The 19,052-nt window shown below is 43.5% G+C and overlaps 1 protein-coding gene across 2 annotated transcripts in view; it reads left to right on the forward strand.

Annotated features, from left to right (window-relative positions):
* Positions 1–14,481, forward strand: part of PPP1R21 (protein phosphatase 1, regulatory subunit 21) — an 86,212-nt gene extending 71,731 nt beyond the window's left edge. The window contains exons 18-22 of one of the 2 annotated variants that reach the window (XM_006880907.1): positions 2,476–2,508; positions 3,645–3,761; positions 8,109–8,207; positions 12,670–12,798; positions 14,413–14,481. In XM_006880907.1, the coding sequence (XP_006880969.1) occupies positions 2,476–2,508; positions 3,645–3,761; positions 8,109–8,207; positions 12,670–12,798; positions 14,413–14,442 (408 nt within the window). In that variant the 3' untranslated portion in view covers positions 14,443–14,481. The remainder of the gene's footprint in view (positions 1–2,475; positions 2,509–3,644; positions 3,762–8,108; positions 8,208–12,669; positions 12,799–14,412) is intronic. The other variant, XM_006880908.1, reaches the window with a different exon arrangement.
* The last annotated feature ends 4,571 nt before the right edge of the window (positions 14,482–19,052 follow it).

The raw sequence follows: 19,052 nt of genomic DNA on the forward strand, positions 1-19,052 counted from the left end.
AAAACACAGTGTATAGGAATGAAACACCATGTATATTAATTTTTATGCAAAGCAATATAAAATAAATTTTAAAGAAAGAAAAAGCAGAGACAATGATACACATAATTTTTTATTAACTAGAGTTAAAAAGCATTACTATATATTTCAAGTAAGAAGAATTCATTGTTTTAAGAGAATTTAAAAATAAAGATAAGTAAAAGGAGGAATTGATCTGATTTTCCTAGATATCCATTCATAACTTAAATCTTTTTTTGTCTGCAAAATGTTTAACATGATTGAGTTTGAAATTGTATATTATAACATTTCAAATGGCTTTAGCATAATATAAGCGTTGATCCTGTTGTTGTTGTTACATACGGTGGAGTCAGGAATGACTTCTAGTTGACCACCAGTGGGTTTTTAAAGGCAGTAAGTCACCGGGGAGGAGACTGCCCATCTTTTTCCAGCAGAGCAGCTGGTGGATTCGAACTGACTGCCTTTGGGTTAGCAGTGCAGCTCTCTCCACTGGACTGCCAGGGCTCCCTGATCTTGTTGTTAGGAACACCATATAAACTTATTGGTTCCATATGGACAAAGTTTATCTATAGTCGAGCATTGATTTTAATTTTTCATATTTTAGGTAACTTTTCATTTGTATACATAACATTTCAGATTATTTCCTTAGGAGATATTCTTGGGTTGGAATTATTGGTCAAAAGATGTAAATATTTTTAGACTCCTTGATCTTTATTGCAAAATTAGGATTTTTATCAGGTTAGCTTCTCATTGGCAATATATGAGAAAATGTTGACGTCATAGGTTTTGAAACACTTCCTTGAATAAGAAAGCTATATATGATAGCATTCATTTGAGGGGCTGTGTGTTCTATCCCATTCAAACCAACACTTGGGGTGCGGGGCCCTGCAGGGAGAAAAGCTAGATACACCTCTGCCTCCTGGCTATTTGCGTTTGCCAAGTTCAGTCACATTTAAGTATATGAAGTTAAAAGATTGGTGTTTTACTGTAAGCTGTTCTTAACTGAAGTAGAAAGAGTAATTGCTATTCAGGATCCGGTGAGTAGAAAATTATAGCTGCTGTCTACAAAATGTATAAAAGACCCTTCATAGCTGGGTGGGCATGGCCTTTGTTAGCACATTCTGCTGGCACGCTGTTCGCGCTTGCAGGGGTACTCCTGAGGACATTCTTTAGAATCTGTGAAAACCACCCCTCTGCGGTCGGTTCTGATTAACAGGATCCAGTGAAACTGCATTTCCCGTGGTTTCCTTAAGTCTTTATGCCCAAGCACATGCCTTTCCACCTTGAACAAGAACTTGAATCCAGTAATCGTGCTGATATTTTTTTTGGTTTAGGTTTTGGGTTGGTTTTTTTTTTTAGGGTAAAATAGTAAAGGTAGATTTATTAGAAAATTACATCCTTAAGGGGACAGACCTCCTTCCTTGAAAGGAAATATGGAAGGGAGGCCAGTCATGCCTGTTTTATGCATCTTTCCCTACAAGAGCAAGCTGGAAAACTTTTGCCAACAATTTAGTATATTTAAAATTACATTTTCACTCATTTAAATCAGAAAATATGACTTCTGATGATCATGGTAGTTTATCTGTATACCTATCTTTATCTATCTATGTATCTATCTTTATCTATCTATCTATCTATCTATCTATCTATCTATCTATCTATCTATCTATCTATCTATCTCCAAGATGTAGTTCTTCTAAATTTTCAATCAGAGTATTACTAGAAATGTTTTCTCTATATTTAGAATTTAGTGACTATTGGAATTTGGACTATTGATACACCCATTACTGCTTATTCTTCCTCTTGCTCTTGTTTTTGCATGGTTGTTGTTGTTATGTACTATCGAGTCAGAACTGATCATCCCATGTGTTTTCAGAGACAGTTAATCGGATGGGACAGTTAATCGCCTATCCTTCTCCCGCAGAGCGGCTGGTGGATTTGAACCGTGAGCCTTTGGGATCACAGTGTAGATTCTTACCATTAAGCCACCAGAGCTCCCTTTTGTTTTGGATATTTCTGTTGGTTTTGTGAACCTGTCAGTCACATCAGCCCTTCCCATGATTGCACTATCACCAAAATCCTCTAGAATACTCCTTCTCAGTTACTGCTTAGCACACAGGTATAGACATAACAGTGGGGTCAAGAGCGATCAGTTCTTTCTCTCTTCCCAGATGAGAGGTTGGAAGCCCAACCAGGAAAAATATCCAGTGAGTGTTTAGCTGTGTCTCCTGATGATGACCATTCCTTATGGCCTTGGGGTGGTGACACTTCCCTGGCTCCGTCCTCTCTGCAGCTCTCTAAATCGGCAGGTGGCCATGAGGGACTCTGGTCCCAGTGCACTTTAAAGCTTAATATGAACTGAGAAAACGAAGATTAATTATTTGCTGAGTATTGACAGTAAAATAATTGTTCTTGAAATACAAATGGTGAGTTTTAAAAATCTTTTCTCTTCTGTTCTAGATTGGCGTTTTAACCAGGACATCTGACAGTGAGGTAATGGATTCTTTCAGCATGTTGTACGTTAGTAAATATCTGGAAGTGTGTGTGTTGACAAACTCACAGGAAAGTAAATGGATGTTTCCTGAAAGTTCTTAAAAATAGAAAGCCTGTATCTTCTTCACCAATGATGATGGACTTTTTGTCCCTTTTCTTTTTGATACCATTTTAACTATCACTGAAAATACGGCAAATGATTACCCTGTTTTTGTCATTGCCGTGGTGAATGGCTTGGCTTGGCAGTTTGACCAGGAGTTGCGAGAGCGTGGCTGCTGGCTCACTGGAATGCTGCGGGAGGTTGAGGGCAGTGCTGGCCTCATTGCCCCTGCCCTCTGGCCCCTTAACCCCTAGTCCCCCAGCCCCCAGCCTCAGTGCAGTGGGCAGGTCGGAGAAACAGGCCGTCGGGGCTCCGTAAAGAATCCTTATTCGCTCCTTTCAGGCCTCAAGTAAGATTTGGCTTGTCAGATAGGTGTCATTATTTCAAAATATGAAGTGGCATTTTAGACATAGCCCTTAAAACAACCCTGAAATCATCCAGCTTACCATTCTGCATAGTAAGCTGAAAAATTTGGTTCAAGTAGTTTGGAAAATTAGTTGATTTTTGTACTGGTCTTATAACTTAGGCTTCAACTGCTGCCCATATTTTAAAATTAAACTCAACAGTGTATCTTTGCTCAAGTTGCTGATAGTTATTGTCCAGTTAGAGGGCCACAGACTCTGCAGTATAGGAAGAATTTCACGTATAGTTGAGGAATTGTTGTTAGAGAGCTCTTCAGATTCTTTGGGGAAAGAGAAAAGAATGGTGAGGTTTGAGGAGTTGCAGACAATGGCCACCTTTGTCCTTCTCTCTTGTAGTTAGAGGTGGACATACGAGTAAGGCAGACGGGGATTTTTAGTGAGATTTGTGGCTGAGAAAGCTGGAGGAAGGAGCATGGTGCCGGCAGGCTGCCCAGCTGCAGTCTGAGTGCTGCGTGGAAGGAACTAGCGTATACGTTTCACTGCCTGATGTGGCATTTATCCAAGGGCACGCTAGGACACTCTGTCGGGTTCTTAGATCATGTATAAATGAACGAGGTGATGACTGATCTGCCTCACCTCCCCAGCATTTATGCCTGTCTCTGTGCTCCCTGCAGGTCCCAGACGTGGAGTCTCGTGAAGACTTAATTAAAAACCACTACATGGCGCGGATAGTGGAGCTCACCTCTCAGCTGCAGCTGGCCGACAGTAAGTCCGTGCACTTCTATGCTGAGGTGAGTGAAGAGGGAATTAGGTTTCTGGATCCTTCCTAACCCTCTTAGGAACTAGGTCACCGCCCTGCTCTCCTCTTTTCTCTAGGAAAGAGCTCAGAGCCAGTCGGTGTCTGTACGAATTTAGTCAGAGTCCGTATTTACTGGTCTCTCCACAACAGCCTGCCTAGGGGAGAGGAGCTGACGCTGCCAGCGCAAAGGCTCATGGTTTGTGACCTCAGGAGAAGGATGTGCATTCTCCTCCCGGGTGATTTAAGCCTCTGAAAACTTGTTGAAGAGTCAGCTATAAGTTGGTTTCAGTAGGCAGTAATGAGTTGAGTTGTCTCTATCAGCCACAGATCTTTATTTGAATGAATAAAGAACTGATCCATCATTTCTAAGTTACTGAGAAAGAATTGAGAGTTTCTTGTGGTCATATATGCTCTGGGGCATTATTTCTCACGACTACTTGTTTTTAGTTTAACAAGTTATAGATACTTGTAAGTTAAGACTTGATCAAGTATTCATATTGGCAAGTTTTATAGTATAGTATGCCCACATGTAGGTCCCCCCCCAGTTCTCCAAATTTTTAGATGACAATAACACAGAAATAGAAAATTCTGAAATGACAAAATGAAAAATGTCAGTGTGCTCTGTCAGGATGTACAGTGTACAGTCTCACGTTTTGTTACATTTTTATCTCCCTGACCAAATAATCCATTTCCGTAAGAGAACTAGAACACACATAATCATTAAACATTACATGAGGGGAGTTGAGAATAAAGGAAGGAAGTACAGATAGCAGAGAGTAAGAACCTAGTAAGACAAAATGCATATTACTGCACATAGCTCTGGTGGTCCTGTGGGTAAAGAGTTGAGCTGCCAAACCTAAAGAAAAACAGTTCAAATCCACTGGGTGCTCTGCGGAAGAAGATAGACAGCCTCCTCCCGGGGGATTTTTGACTTCTGAAATCCCCCTGGAAGGTCAGTAGGAGTTGGTTCTTACTCAGTGGTACATAATAATAACACCAGCATTCAGCATATAAGAATACCTTTAAAAGGTCAGCTGTGGGTGGCAGGCAGAGAATTAGGACTTGAAATTTGTTAAGGACATTTACAAAGGAAGGAGCACAGCTGCACTGGGCCCTTGCCTGTGTGTTTCTTCTAAATTGAAGAGACGGGAAGGTTGACAGGAGAGCATTTGCTGGAAATGGTGAAGGTCTTCACTGGGCACTGTCTTTTGCTGCTGAAGTACTAGATATGGGAGCTCACTGCTGCTCAGCGGCAACCACAGGCTCGATATTTGATAAACTGATCAGTATTGGCAGAACTTGTTGGAGGGCGGAGGACAGCAAGCTGGACGGCTCGCGGTGTGCTCACTGTGCCCTGCATGTTTCTCTCCCCCTTTCTCAGGATCACTGAGGAGCATGGTTGACACAGGGTTGATGGGGGTGGTTGATTTAGTGGACTCCTTGTCAGATGCCGTCATCTCGAGTACAACTCATAGCGACTCGGGGAACAACAGACCTGAACCTTGTCCTGTCCCGCACCATCCTCATGACCTCTGACAGGCTAGAGCCCGTGGTTACGGTCACCGGTCAGTCCATCTTGAGGAGGGTTTTCCTCTCTCTCTCTGACCCTCTCCCTTTTCCAGGCTGGATTCTTTTTCCAAACATGGGTCTCTCCTGACAGTGCACCTGCAGTAGGTGAGAGGAAGCTTCCCCATCCTCGCCTCTCCGGAGCACCCTGGCTGCACTTCCTCAAAAACACACTTGTTTGTTCTTTTGGCCACCCATGGGATAGCCAGTAACTCTTCCCCAACACCACAGCTTAAAGGCATCAGTAATTCTTCTGTAAGCCTTATTCACTGTCTAACTTTGAGATGCATGGGAAGCAGTTGAAAAGACTATAGCTTGGATCAGGCCCACCTTAGTTTTTAAACTAATATCCTTGCTCTTTAGCATTTAGGAGAGGGGCTTCTGACAGCAGGTTTCCCTTGACTTCTTGGCTGCTGCTACCATGTGTGTTAATTGTGGATCCAAGTAAAATGAAATCGTTGATAACTTCAGTCTTTCTTCATGGTGAATACCAGTTGTCCAAGTGGTGAGGATTTTTATTGGCTGTCCTGTCACAAATTCTCTTGTGAGGAATGAAATGAGTAACTAGGGAATTTTTGAGGCTGTTTTCTTTTCAGGAGTCTTGTTTATCTTAGCAAATATCTTCAGCACAGTTGTGTTACAGGAATGTTTTAATTGTCTTGGCTTTTCCTCTCTGTAAACAGGAAGTGGTGACTACCACCCTCCACCCCCGCCCTTGTACAGCTTTGCTGGGGGAGTTAGTGTGAGCCTGAGCTGTGGACACAGCATATACGTGTGTCTGCAGATGCTCCTTGTCAGGCCTGGTAGCCTAAGCACAGAGTTTAGAGATGCTTTCGATTGTGCATCCTCTTTGAGTAATAGCTTGAACGAGACTGTTTCTCACTTGCTCTTGATAATCCGCCCTGTTTGTGGTCAGTATAGGTTTGGCAGACTTCCCTAGAGAAAGGAGCTGGAACCTGTATAGCCTGGCCCCCATTTCCCCTCTTTGTGGATAAAGTATATACTAGAGAGTTGCTTCTGTAATATGATCATCTCAAACAAGGAGACCAAAACACAAGAAAAATTGGTTTGAACATCCATATTACATAAGCCACTTCTTTTCTCAATCAATGTCAGTAAAAATGAATCCTGAATAACAGTAAGAACATCTTAGGTCCTTTGAACCACTGGTCGTTGGACCAGAGCTAGCAGAAAAGTCGTTTGATGAGCCTGGACCAGGAGACTGTTTTTCTTTCCCATTAAAATGACAAGTGTGGGAATCACGTCTCCTATGTGTTCTGCTGTGTGACACGGTGCGTGCAAGTACTCAGCAGAAGGGAATGAATGAGTGAGCGGCCTTTGGCTTAGGGATTGTCTCTTAAGACTCTTCCTTCAAAGTTGTTGTCAGGTGCCTTCAAGTCAATTCCAACACACAGCATCCACGAGTAGCACAGGGTAAGATGCCGCCCAGTCCTGGGCCATCCTGACAGTTGTTGCCATCCATGTCTGTGCCCGTCTGTAGCCTCTCTTTCCATCCCTCCTGTTCAGGTTTGCTCTTGTTTTCACTGACCTTTTACTTTACCTGATGTCCTTCTCCGGGAACTGGTCCCATCTGATGACAGGCCCAGCATACACAGGATGAGGTCTCACCCCTCTGATCAGCTGTACTTCTTCCAAGAGAGATTGCTTCATTCTTCTAGCAGTTTCTGGTGTATCAACACCATAATTTAAAGAGCCCATTCTCTTTCCTTCTACGTTACTCATTGTCCAGCTTTTACATAACTATGAGCCATTGAAAATCCTGGAAAAATTACTTGCCTTTGTTCTCAAGATTAATGCTTTTTGCTTTTTAACACTGTACAGAGGTCTTTCGTAGTAGATTTGCCCAATGTTGTACATCATTTGTTTCTTGACTTGGTTGAACTCAGTGTTTTCAGTGTCTATCATTATGCGGCTGATTGATCTAGTTGTGAGGAGTTTATTTTCTTTATGTTGATGTGTAATCCATGTTGAGGACTTTTAGTCTTTGAGCTTCTCCAGCACCTACTTCAGGTCTCCTTGGTTGAGCAAGCAAAGCTGTACATTTGCATATTCTGAGTTGTCAGTGAGTCTTCCTACAGTCCTGATGCCATATTCTTCTTCATATCAATATCAGATTATTTGCTCAAGATATAGTTTGAATAAGTGTGGTAAAGCAGTACAACCCTGAAATAAACCTTTCCTGATTTTAAACTACAAAATATCCTCTTGTGTTGGGACATCTCCCACTTGGTCTATGTATCATATGAACAAAATTAAAAGTTTGACAGTTCCCATTCTTTACAGGGTTGTCTATAATTAGTTCAGATCCACACGGATGCCTTTGCATAGTCAATAAAACCTGGAAACATTATTATGCAATCTGCTTTCAACCAGAATCCATCTGACATCAGCGCTGATATTCCTCTTGTCAATGTACTGCCACAACTGTTTTTGAAGTATCTTCAGCAAAATTTCACTTGTGTTTGATAATAATGAAAGGACCTTGATAATGGAGGGCATAATGTGTCAGACTGTGAGCAGAAAGGTTGTTAGTTTGAATCAGCCAACTGCTCTGTGGGAGAATGTCAGACTGTCTCCTGGACGGATTAATAGATCAGAAACCTGATGGAAGATCCTAGGGGTTGAAACCAATTCAGCTGCAGTGGGTGATGGTATTAATGATGTTTTTGATCACATCTGCATTTTATTGGAGTATTTAAAGTTGTCTTTAGGAAATCCTTCCTGAGCGATGGAATGTTTTCTTTGTTCACAGTGCCGAGCGCTCTCTAAAAGGCTGGCCCTGGCCGAAAAGTCTAAAGAGGCATTGACAGAAGAGATGAAGCTGGCCAGCCAGAACATTAGCAGACTCCAGGTAACTTCCCGAGGGTTGTCACCTAAGCCACATCAGGGTATGTTTTTACTGAAGATACTTGGCCAGCAAAGCCAGACTTTCATTTGCAAAGTAGTGCCACTCCACCTCTGTTGTTTCCAGTAAGTCTGAACCAGCCCATAGGTGATTTAGATTTTACTTATTTTTATAAAATAAGTATCTTATTTTACTTTGTAAACTAAAAACTAATTTTATTTATTATGTATTTTACTTATTTGTTTATCTTCTGTTCTCCACGCTAAGATAGTTCAATGAAATAAGACTATCCCTCTCGACATGGTTTTTTCCCTAACTACTTTATTTTTGACTCAGTGTAAATTACTGTCTTTCTTGTATCAGGCAGAAACTGGTTGCATTGTTTGCTTCTCTGACTTGGTGATCACTTTTGTATAGTTTTATAGGTTGTTGTTAAGTTGTTATGTGCCGTAAGGTTGATTGCGACTCATAGCGACCCTGTGTAAAACAGCCTTAAACTCTGCTCTGTCCTGTGCCAATCTCACTATCTCCAACACACCCATCCCGATTACCCCAGTCACTGAATCAATCCACCTCATAGAGGGTCTCCCTCTCCTGTGCTGTCCCTCCACCCTCCTAAGCATGACATCCCTCTCCAAGGACTGGTCCCTTCTTACATCATGTCCAGAGTATGTCAGATGAAGCTTCAGAATCCTTGCCTCCAAGGAGCAGCCTGGTTTAACCCTCTCTAGGATGAATCTGTTTGTTTTCTTAGCAATCCATGGTCCACTCAGTTTTCTTCAATAATGCTCATTTTCCCTTAACCCTTCCTTATCCTCCTCTTTCCTGAACTGCCTGTTATGAAGCACTCTATGATTATTCTGCACATATTACTCTCTCCTGTTTGTTTCCATCTTTATACAACTGACCTCGCCTAAAAGCTGGTTGTTCTTAGTTGTTTTCAACTCGATTCTGAATCATGGCAGATCCATGTGTGTAGAGTAAAATTGCTCTGTCCTGGTTTAGGAAAGAAGCCGATTGCCAAGTCTGTCTTTTGAAACTCTTTCAAGAAGTGCTCGTTAAACAGAAATGTCCTGGGTGTTATGGGTTGAATTATGTCCCCCAGACATTGTTGGTAGTTGTTGAGTTAAGCACTATTCATCGTGACCCACAGGCCCCACCCCTGTTCTGCTCCATCCTCACAGTCTCCAGCATGTGTGAGCCCATTATTACAGACATCGTCAGTCAGTCCCTTTCATTGAGGGTCTTTCTCTCTACTGCTGCCCTTGTACCTTTCTCAGAATGATGTCCTTTTCCAAGGACTGGCACCTTTTGACAACATGCCCAACGTGTATTGGGCGAAATTTCACATCCTTCCTTTTGTTCTTATGGCAGTCCATGAAATATTCAGAACTTTTCTCCAATGCTACAATTCAAAACCATCAATTCTTCTTCAGTCTTGCTTATTCATTGTCCAACTTTCAGATGCATAAGAAACAATTGAAAATATTGTGGCTTGGATCAGGTGCACCTTAGTCTTTAAACTGATATCCTTGCGCTTTAGCACTTTGCAGAAGCCCTTGACAGCACATTTGGCCACTGTAACACTTCTTTTGCTGTCTTGACTATTGCTACCAGGGGTGTTGATTGTGGATCCATCCAGACAGGTTGTGGGTTGACGTTATGGATATTATTCATGAGGAAAACAAAAGATCATTACAAAGACAGGAAAGACTGAAATGAATGTCAGAGAGACCCAGAAAGTGGTACTAGAATGTGAAGAAGCCAAAGCAAAGGGAAGAAGTAGAGAGTGGAACAGAAGATTTCAAAGGGCAGCCCAAAAAGCAAAGAGCTGAAGTTAGAAAACTGCAAGGGAGGATCACAGCAGGCATTTTTTGAACTAAAGAACAAATTTAAGCCTCAAGATGCAGTATTGAAGGATTCTGTGAGTAAGATACTGAATAATCCAGGATTTATCAAAAGAAGATGGATGGAAGACAAGAGTCACTTATTGATGAGTCTTCCTTCAGTCCTGATGCCACATTCTTCTTCATAAAGTCCAGCTTCTTGAATGATTTGCTCAGTATGCAGATTGAATAGGTGTGGAGGAAGGATACCAGCCCTGACACCACCTTTCTTGATTTTAGACCATGCTGTGTTCCCTTGCTCTATTCTCACTACATCTTCTTGGTCTTGTGTAGCAGGTTTTATATAAGCACAATTAAGTGTTCTGGGATTACTATTCTTGTCAATGTTAGTCATAATTTGTTATGATCCACAAATTCAAATGCCTTTGCATAATAAATAAAACACAAGTAAACATCTTTCTGGTATTTTCTGCTTTCAACTAAGACCCACCCGACATCAACGATGCTACCTAGCCTTTTGCCACCAGCCTCTTCTGAATGCAAGTTGAAGTTCTAGCAGTTCCCTGCCGATGTATTTAATACTCTTCAACAAGGTTGTACTTGCATGTGATATTGTTTGGTAACTTCCACACTTGGTTGGACTACCTTGTCTGGAAATGGGAACAGGTAGGCATCTCTTACAGTCATTGGCCAGGTGGTGGTCTTCTGTGTTATTGGCAGAGACTGGTGAACACATCCAGAGCTGTATGTGTTTGTTTGTTGTTATTATTGATTGCCTTCAAGTTGAGCATGACTCCTAGCGACCCTATGAACAAAAGGCTTGAAGCCTGTCTACAACTATCGACATACCTCAGTTAGTTTTCTTTCAATTTCTGGGGGCTTATTTTTTGCCTGTGCCTGCAGTTGAAAACTTATCCACAACCTGTGCTATGCAGATGACATGGTCTTGCTTGTAGAAAGTGAAAAACACTTAAAGCACTTGCTATAGAAGATCAAAGACTACAGCCTTCAGTATGGATTATCTCAACTTAAAGGAAACAAAATAAAATCCCCCAAACACATGTGTTGTAAATCCTGGCCTCAGTGTGTGTAAGTATATAATCCTGTTTGAGTATGAATTGTCTTTGTTATGTTAATGTGGCAGGATTAGTATAGAGCTCATGTGTCAGGTCACTCACTTCTGAAATATAAAAGAGATTAAATAAACAGCTTTTGCTTGCCCTATAATCTACCTAATTGTACTATTTCTGGTCTAGTCTTCATTTATTATCAACCTTGACAGCAGCAGTTTAAAGGGCAAGTGGAAGTTTTCAGCAAATCAGGCATTCGTAGCCCGTTGGCATCCATCTGTGTTCCCTTTGGTAGCCCGCCCATGAGGTTCCAGGTGATCAGTCTCTACATAAGTAAGATGCCAAGTCAGCAATGCCACAGGAGTTCTGTAGTGGGCTTAATCTTTGACACAACCACATACACGCACAACCACACAATGATGTACAGACAGACAGAAAGAACAGCATACCATGCAGGCCACCTGTGACAGAGAAGATGAGGACGGTACAGGATCAGGCAAGGTGCAGATCTGCTGTTCACAGGGTCACTAGGAGTCATAATTGACTCAACGGCACCTAACAACAAAGTCAAATAATGTGAAAACAACCGCACCATTTCACGCTGGAAGAAAACCATTTCTGTAGGATGGTTCTATAAACCATGCACCATAAATCCAAGGATAAGATACTTTAGAGGCATCTAAAAAGCAAGTATGTAAAAATACCTAATATAGGAAATACTGTGACAGAAGTTGACCATAGGAACAGTTGAGCTAATAGCTTCTGAGCTATGAGATGAAGTCCACGTGGGTCAAGAGATGCCAGGACACGTGGCGATTGCCCAGGCGCAGAAGGTCAGCAGAGTCAAGGGCCTTCGCCCAGGGCCGACACCAGTACGAGACCTCCCCTGATTGGCCACCTGAGTGAAGTTGGCTTCCTGAACTGAATTGCTACATTTCTGTTTGTCAGAAGCACCCTTTTGTGATATTTCTGTCACAGGAGCACTAAGTAACAAAGATGCCCTGCGAAGAAGAATCATAGCCACCCGGTAGCACCCACTTTCTCCTCATTTCACATTACTGTCTAGAATTGTCTGGGAGAATCTTAGGGGACTGAGAGAGCAGAGGCGATGGGACTTCTCTGCCTGCGGAGGGTCTGCAGTGTGTTGGACCACTGAGGAGTGGGATTTCGGAATGAAGGGGCCAGAGAAAGACTTCCTCCCATCACCTGCAGTCCAGGAAGATACGAGGAGATCTAGAAGGATGACCAGTATGCTCATTTTTTTATGACAGTTGTATATGGAATCCAAAAAGAAGCCCTTAGGTTTCTGCAAAGACATTTAGGACGTATTTTGAAGGCAGAGAAAAGCATTTGCCCCCTTTCTTTTAGTTTGTTCCCTTATTAAGCCTGTACCTTAACCTCTCATAGGTGATGACATAGGTGATCCTGATAAACATTTCCAAATTCTTACTTATTTTTTTTTAAAGAAATAAAAACCTTTCGGAATGGTGTGAGTAGTGGTGCTTCAGCGTGTCTCTGTGCTCCCTCCTCCCCCCTCCCCTTGTGACCCAGGACGAGCTGACCACGACCAAGCGGAGTTACGAGGATCAGCTGAGCATGATGAGCGACCACCTGTGCAGCATGAACGAGACGCTGTCCAAGCAGAGAGAGGAGATCGACACCCTGAAGATGTCCGGCAAGGTGCGTGAGGGCAGGGGGGTCCCCGAGGAGTGGGCCCGACACAGGCTTAGACCGTCCGTCCTCTGCAGTGTGACGCGGGGTCTAAACAGCTGGCTTTTCGGTTAGCAGCCTGCATACATTATACACTAAGCCACCAGGGCTCGAGGTTTTGGAATCTGATCATAAGATCTTATATTTCAGGAGCAAAAGTTTAGGAGCTTTAACCCCCAACTCAGTGCGTCGTCAGAGTTAATGCTGACGTGGCCAGTGGGTTCCAGCAGTTCATTGTTTGGTTGACAGCCCCGCCCAGTGCCACACTGCTTCTTCAGAGATGAGAAATGCTGGGAAAAGATGGTCTGTAATTGTGTTTGTCTTCGTATCAAAAACAAAGCTTTAAGCTAAAAATTTGACCTCGAGGAACTGGATACCGTGCAGGAATTTGGGACCGTGCTGCTTTTTGGCATATCCACCCTCGTGGAGTGAGCATGCTCTCGTGTTATAGTCAGCAAGGAGATGTGCTGCAGACCCAGAGGTCACACCTCGATGGGGGTTCGAATCCACCAGCAGCTCCAAGGGAGGAAAGATGAGCGCTCTCCTCCCACATGACTTACAGCCTCCGAAATCCAGGGGAGGGTCAGCTCTGAGTCGGTTCCGATTTGACGTGCCTCGTGCATGTTGCCGGAAGGGACTAGTCCTTGGAGAAGGACAGAATTTTGGAAGGATTGGTCAGCGCAGAACAGGAACACCCTGGAAGAGATGGATTGACCCTGTGACTGTGGCAATAGGGTGAAAATGGCTCAGGAGAGAGCAGAGCTCAGAGCCGTTGTTCACACGGTCACCGTGAGTCTCAGTCTCCTGACGGCACAGCGTAACATGCCTGAGCTGGCAGTGTCTCTGCTGGATACCACGTAAACATCCTGAGCCTCTCATTTGTGTTGTGTTGCTGTTCATGTTTGTCTCTGCAAGCACATCGCAGTTAACATAAAGAAACTGTGCTCCTCCCTGATTGTGAAGTGGAGACATTGGCTTAGAATGCTTTTCTCAGAAGTGAACTTCTCCAGCAAAGCTGGAAAGTCCAGTTCTACAAAGGTGAGGGAATTGGATTGAATTAAGACCTTGAACCAAAACCCAAACCTCTTGTCAGGTCAGCGACCCCCCGCTGGTTTCCAAGGCTGTGCGCCCTTCCAGGAGAAGCAGCCCCCCCCCCCCCACGGAGTGACTGGTATAACACGGAACATATGAGTGATGTCCACCAGAACAGCCTTGGAAGGTGTTTATTAAACAACAGAGACACACATTTGAGCTAAAAGTTTCTTCTTCAACTTCTTGATGTCTTAAACCCCCTTGGGAACAAAATTAATGAAGTTGTTTTGATAAATCTGTGACAATAGTTTTATTTTCTTTATCACCTACCCTCAGCACCCAGGAGGGTCGGGCCTGGGGGATTATGCCATGGGAGATTTAAAACACCGCTTTGTCCTGTGATAATGGGAGAAACACCAGCCAGCCAAGTTTTATCAGCTCTTCCTCCCACATAGAAGTGAAATACGTTTTCTGGACAGCTTAATTTATAAATGATGACAGCTCTTTTTCTGGAAGTTTGTGTTCTCATTGTTGGCATTTCTCTCTGCACAGGGAAATTCCAAGAAGAGCAAGAGCCGATAGCTTGCAAATGGCTGATTGGTGACCGTTCTCAGAGCTGCTGCAGCCGCCGGCTGAGACTCCGTGGCCCGGCCGGCCTCGGCCTGCGGGAGGCTGCGGGTGGTGGGCCTGGTGCACTGGTCAGTATGGTCCGTGGCTTCAAAACCTTGACAGGTTGTGTGAGCAAATCTAGACTTCGATGTGGACAGTCAAGTGGAAAACAGTATACATACCATGCATATTGTAGGTTTCCTTGAGCTGTTTTTACTGTGCACTTTTTAAAATTAGGGTTTCATTTCGGTGTGTAAGAACAACAGAGATTTTTGTATATTTTCAAAACTCAATTATATGGTAATGAATTTGGTATGTATGGACGATGTTTCAGATAAAAGGCTTGCATTGTCGAATTGTCATTCCTCCCTGCTGTAATTGAAAGCAGTCTTCAGATTATTTTCAAGAACTTCCTCCTCCTCCTCTCTCTCTCTCCCCCTCTCTGAGAGGGAGAAGGTGGGTTTTGTGGATTTTCAGATCTTGTGGGTTTATTATCATTGTCTTCAGCTCTTCAGTCCCCCTGTGTTAGAATAATAGCTTAAGGAAATTGATGTCAATAAATTCATACTTCTATCAAACCTTCAGTCTCTGTATGAAAATTTAATAAAGGAAATGGAAACCCATTAAAATGAGATTTACGAAATTTACAATAATTTCAAATCCCATAGATTTAGATGTAATCTTCCTGATTCCTCAAATTGGAACAATTACCCAGTTAATCCTTTATTTAGGCTCTTGACTTTTGCTTTGAGAACTACTTGTAACCACCTTGAGCAAGGACCCTGTGTCCACTCAGCGTCCCTGACTTAGCTCTTAGACTTTGCTCCTCAGGGAGGTCTCTCCTAGCACCTCCATTCCCAGGGCCCTGGGTCCCCTGCTCCTTTCTTCTGAGTTGCTTGCACATACCCGTTTCGCCCCGTGAGCCAAGTGGCCAGATTCACCGAGGTGTCCCTCAAGCCCCCTTCTCCCCACTCACTGCCGGTCCTTCATGTTGAGCTTCCAGGCAGTGGCTGCACCTTGCTTTACCCTGCTTCTCCTGGGAGCCCCTCATTGGCTCTGTGTTCACCACAGGGGCCAAGCCCTTGGCCTCTGCCCATAGCCCTCAGCTGCCCGCAGTAGAGGGAGGCTCTGACTGCCGGTCCTCGTCGCAGTACAGGGTATGGATCCTGCCTTGGGGACCTCCGGACTTGCCAGGTCAGCCCCACTCCTCCCAGCTCTACGAATCCCCAGGGCCCCTTCCTACTGCTCCACCAACTCCACCAGCCATGGTCATGGTGCCTGTGCCTAAGATCTGAGCAGCCCCAGAAGTGTATCAGACCACTACCCAGCTTCACCGTATGCCTGGGACTTCCTGCCCACAGGCCTGAGCGGTCAGTGACTGCCCCTCCTGTTTACCTAACCCATTTCTGTTCAAGTTTTAGTGCTGATGACACCACTTCTCATGTCAAGCCCTGCTCAGCTCACTCACGATGCACGCCATTAAAATCAGAGCCTCTGACAGTGAGTATTCCTTGGACTCTACCCTGGCACATGCATTGCCCGTCCTTGCTGTCCTGTTTCACTGGGACACGAGCCCCGGTCACCGTAAACAAACCTATTTGCCGGTGCTCCTGTGCCAGTCCTTTCTAAGGCTTGACATCTCATCAACGTCTCACTCTAATGACTCTGTCCCAGTTTATAAGCAGAGTGGGCTTGCCCATGACTTTGTTTTGAAGCCAGACTCGTTGGATGTGAATCCTTAAGTAACTTAATCAGTTACCTCACCCTCTGTCCATCATTATCTTTCTCTCTAAAGTGGGAATAGTAATGCCACGTGCTTCCTGGGCTCTTGGTGAAGATTGCCTGAGTTCATGTTGTAAACCCTCCTGAAGAGTACTTGATGTGTTACTTAGTAATGAACGTGACCGGTGATGTTGCTGTTATTGTTATTGCTCCTACATTTGTTTTTCTTTCTCCCTTCTCCCTTCATCTGTCTCCTTTCTCATTTACTCCCTGAAGAGCAGGCTGTATTTGCTGTTTTCTCACGTTCCCCACAACCCCTTTGCTCCTTAGCCTGAGCTTGAAGGCTCTGTGGCCCAACCCTGCACCTTGTTCTAATAAAATTGTCCCAACAAATGTGGCCAGTGACCACATCACCAAGCCCACTGGCTTCTCTTCATCTTGCCTGAATTTTCTGCAATGTAATAGTCTTATAAACTTCTCTTTCGAGACCCTCTTCTGTCCTTTTTTTCTCTCTAGTAAAATAATGTGATATATTCTTTCAGTGGTTGCAATTTCCTATTACTTCCCTCCCCTTTTTTAAATTGTCTTTTATACAGTCATTCATTATATTTAATGGCATAAAAATGAACTTTTTAAAAAATAATTGTGCCTTCTAGAAGTATTTTCTTCATCTATGGGCGTTGATCTATGCCCACTACTATGCTGTCTTTTCAGATCCCCACTGGATCTTTCCTAATTCCTTGACACCCTTTCTCCACCCACCAAACTCTGTCATCCCAGGGATTTCCCCTCCACAGCCCTCCTGTCCTCTCCCCTTACCTCTTTGGACGTTTATACACATCTTGCTCAAGTATCCTTCTATTTTTACAGTAATGGTCTTATGCAGTATTTGTCCTAATGCACCTGAGTTAGTTCACACAGCATAATGCTCTCTAGCCTCTCCCCTGTTAAATCATTGCTCCTGAGTGCTGCATAGTATTCCATTGTGTGAATGTACCACAGTCTCTCAATCCAGCTGTTTGTTGATGGACATTTGGACTGTTTCCGTTCTCTTGTTCTTGTGAGTGATGCTGCTGTGAACAAATCTGTAGATGTACTAATCCCTGTTTATATCTCAGTTCTCTTTTCCTTGAGGTATATCCCTAGCAGTGGAATAGCTGGGTCATATGGCATTTCGATGTTCTTCACTATCCCAACCAAACTGTTTCTTACCTGATACTCATTTATTCATGAATGAAAAATATATATGGAGTCCCTATTATATGGCAGACTTTATAATAAATTCCTAAATGCTGGTATACCAAAAAGAAGAAGATAAAGACCTGTCTCATTGAACTACCTAAGTGTGAAGACTAGACTATAAAATAAGTAAACTGTATAATGAGTTAGAAGGTTATAAGTACTAAAAGCCCAATGCATGGCTGTTGAGTTGGAACCAACTCATAGCTGATCATCCAGCGAGTTTTCAGAGACTATAAACTGCATGGGAGGAGACTGCCCATCTTTCTCCTGCAGAGCAGCTGGTGGATTTGAACTGCATGTCTTTGGGTTGGTAGCATATCTCCTTACCCACTAGACCACTGGAGCTCCCTCACATCCCTTGATGGACCACAGATACCTCACATTTGCATAGTTCTACCCTGTCGTGAAAGGCATGTGGCTTGGATCCACCAGCTGTCCTGCAGGAAAATATGGGTAGTCTCCTGCGTGATTTACTTGCTCTGACACCTGCTGGAGAGTCAGCTTTGGGTTGGTTCTGACTCAGTCGTACATAACAACCCTCCCCCAAGTCATGTGCTGGGAGTTATGAAGACAATAGCTAGAAAATTCATACTAAGTAACCCACTTACACTGTGCAGCCACTCATTCATCCCTCCTCTCTCCGGTTCTCACACCCACATGTGCTTACTCTCTCGTTCTGTCTTTCTCTTCAAATCTTTCTGTAAAATCCACATCCTCATTAGGCCAGTAGTTAGTGTATACTTTTTTTTTCCTTTTTGAGTATTCAAATGCTATTGATACCTGAGCTATGTCATATCCCATGATTACTTTTCCTTTCCTGTACAACCCTGTTTTTCCTGGAGTTAAATATAGACCTTTATTTTGCCTTGTTGTGCTTTCATGTGCTGCGGTACACCAGTCACTGTCGAGTTGATGCTGACTCCCCGCGTGTGTCATGGAAGAACTGTGTACTGAAGAACTGTCAGTGAAGCCTTTTCCAGAAGTAGACAGTCAAGTCTTCCTCCAAAGTTTTTCTGGGTAGATTTGAACCTTTAACCTTTGGGTTAACAATTGAGTGCATTGGCTATTTGTATCACCCAGGGACTTCTGTTTGGCAATACTTATACCTAATTTGTCTTTACATTCTCCATCAGTTGTATAACTTTATTCTCAAGTGCGGAAAAATCTGCAGTTAGTGACCTCTTCAAATTGTTGAAGAGGAATGATGTCAGTTTAAGGACTAAGGTGCCTCTGCCTCAGGCAGTAATCTTTCCAGTCACTTGCTGTGCATCTGAGAGCTGGTCAGTGAATAAGGATGACACAGCCTTTGAGCTGTGGTGTTGGAGAAGAGCACTGAACATCCCATGCATTGCCAAAGAACAAATATGTCTTGGGGAGGGTCTGATTGTGTTGCTAGGAGGGGGCTATTCCTTGGAGAGGGACATGATGCCGGGAAGGGTGGAGGGTTGACGAAGGAGGAGAAGACCTTTGACCAGTGGATTGACACAGTGGCTGCTGCAGTGGGCTCTAGTGCTTAAGAAGTCTATGAAGATGGACCAGAACAGGACAGGGTTCAGATCTGTTGTTCATAGGATCATGATGGGTCGCACTTGATGTGGAGGCACTTGATAACAAGTGTG

Source organism: Elephantulus edwardii, unplaced genomic scaffold (genome assembly GCF_000299155.1).
Source record: "Elephantulus edwardii isolate Elephantulus edwardi_28Jun2011 unplaced genomic scaffold, EleEdw1.0 scaffold00011, whole genome shotgun sequence".
Taxonomy (NCBI): Eukaryota; Metazoa; Chordata; class Mammalia; order Macroscelidea; family Macroscelididae; genus Elephantulus; species Elephantulus edwardii.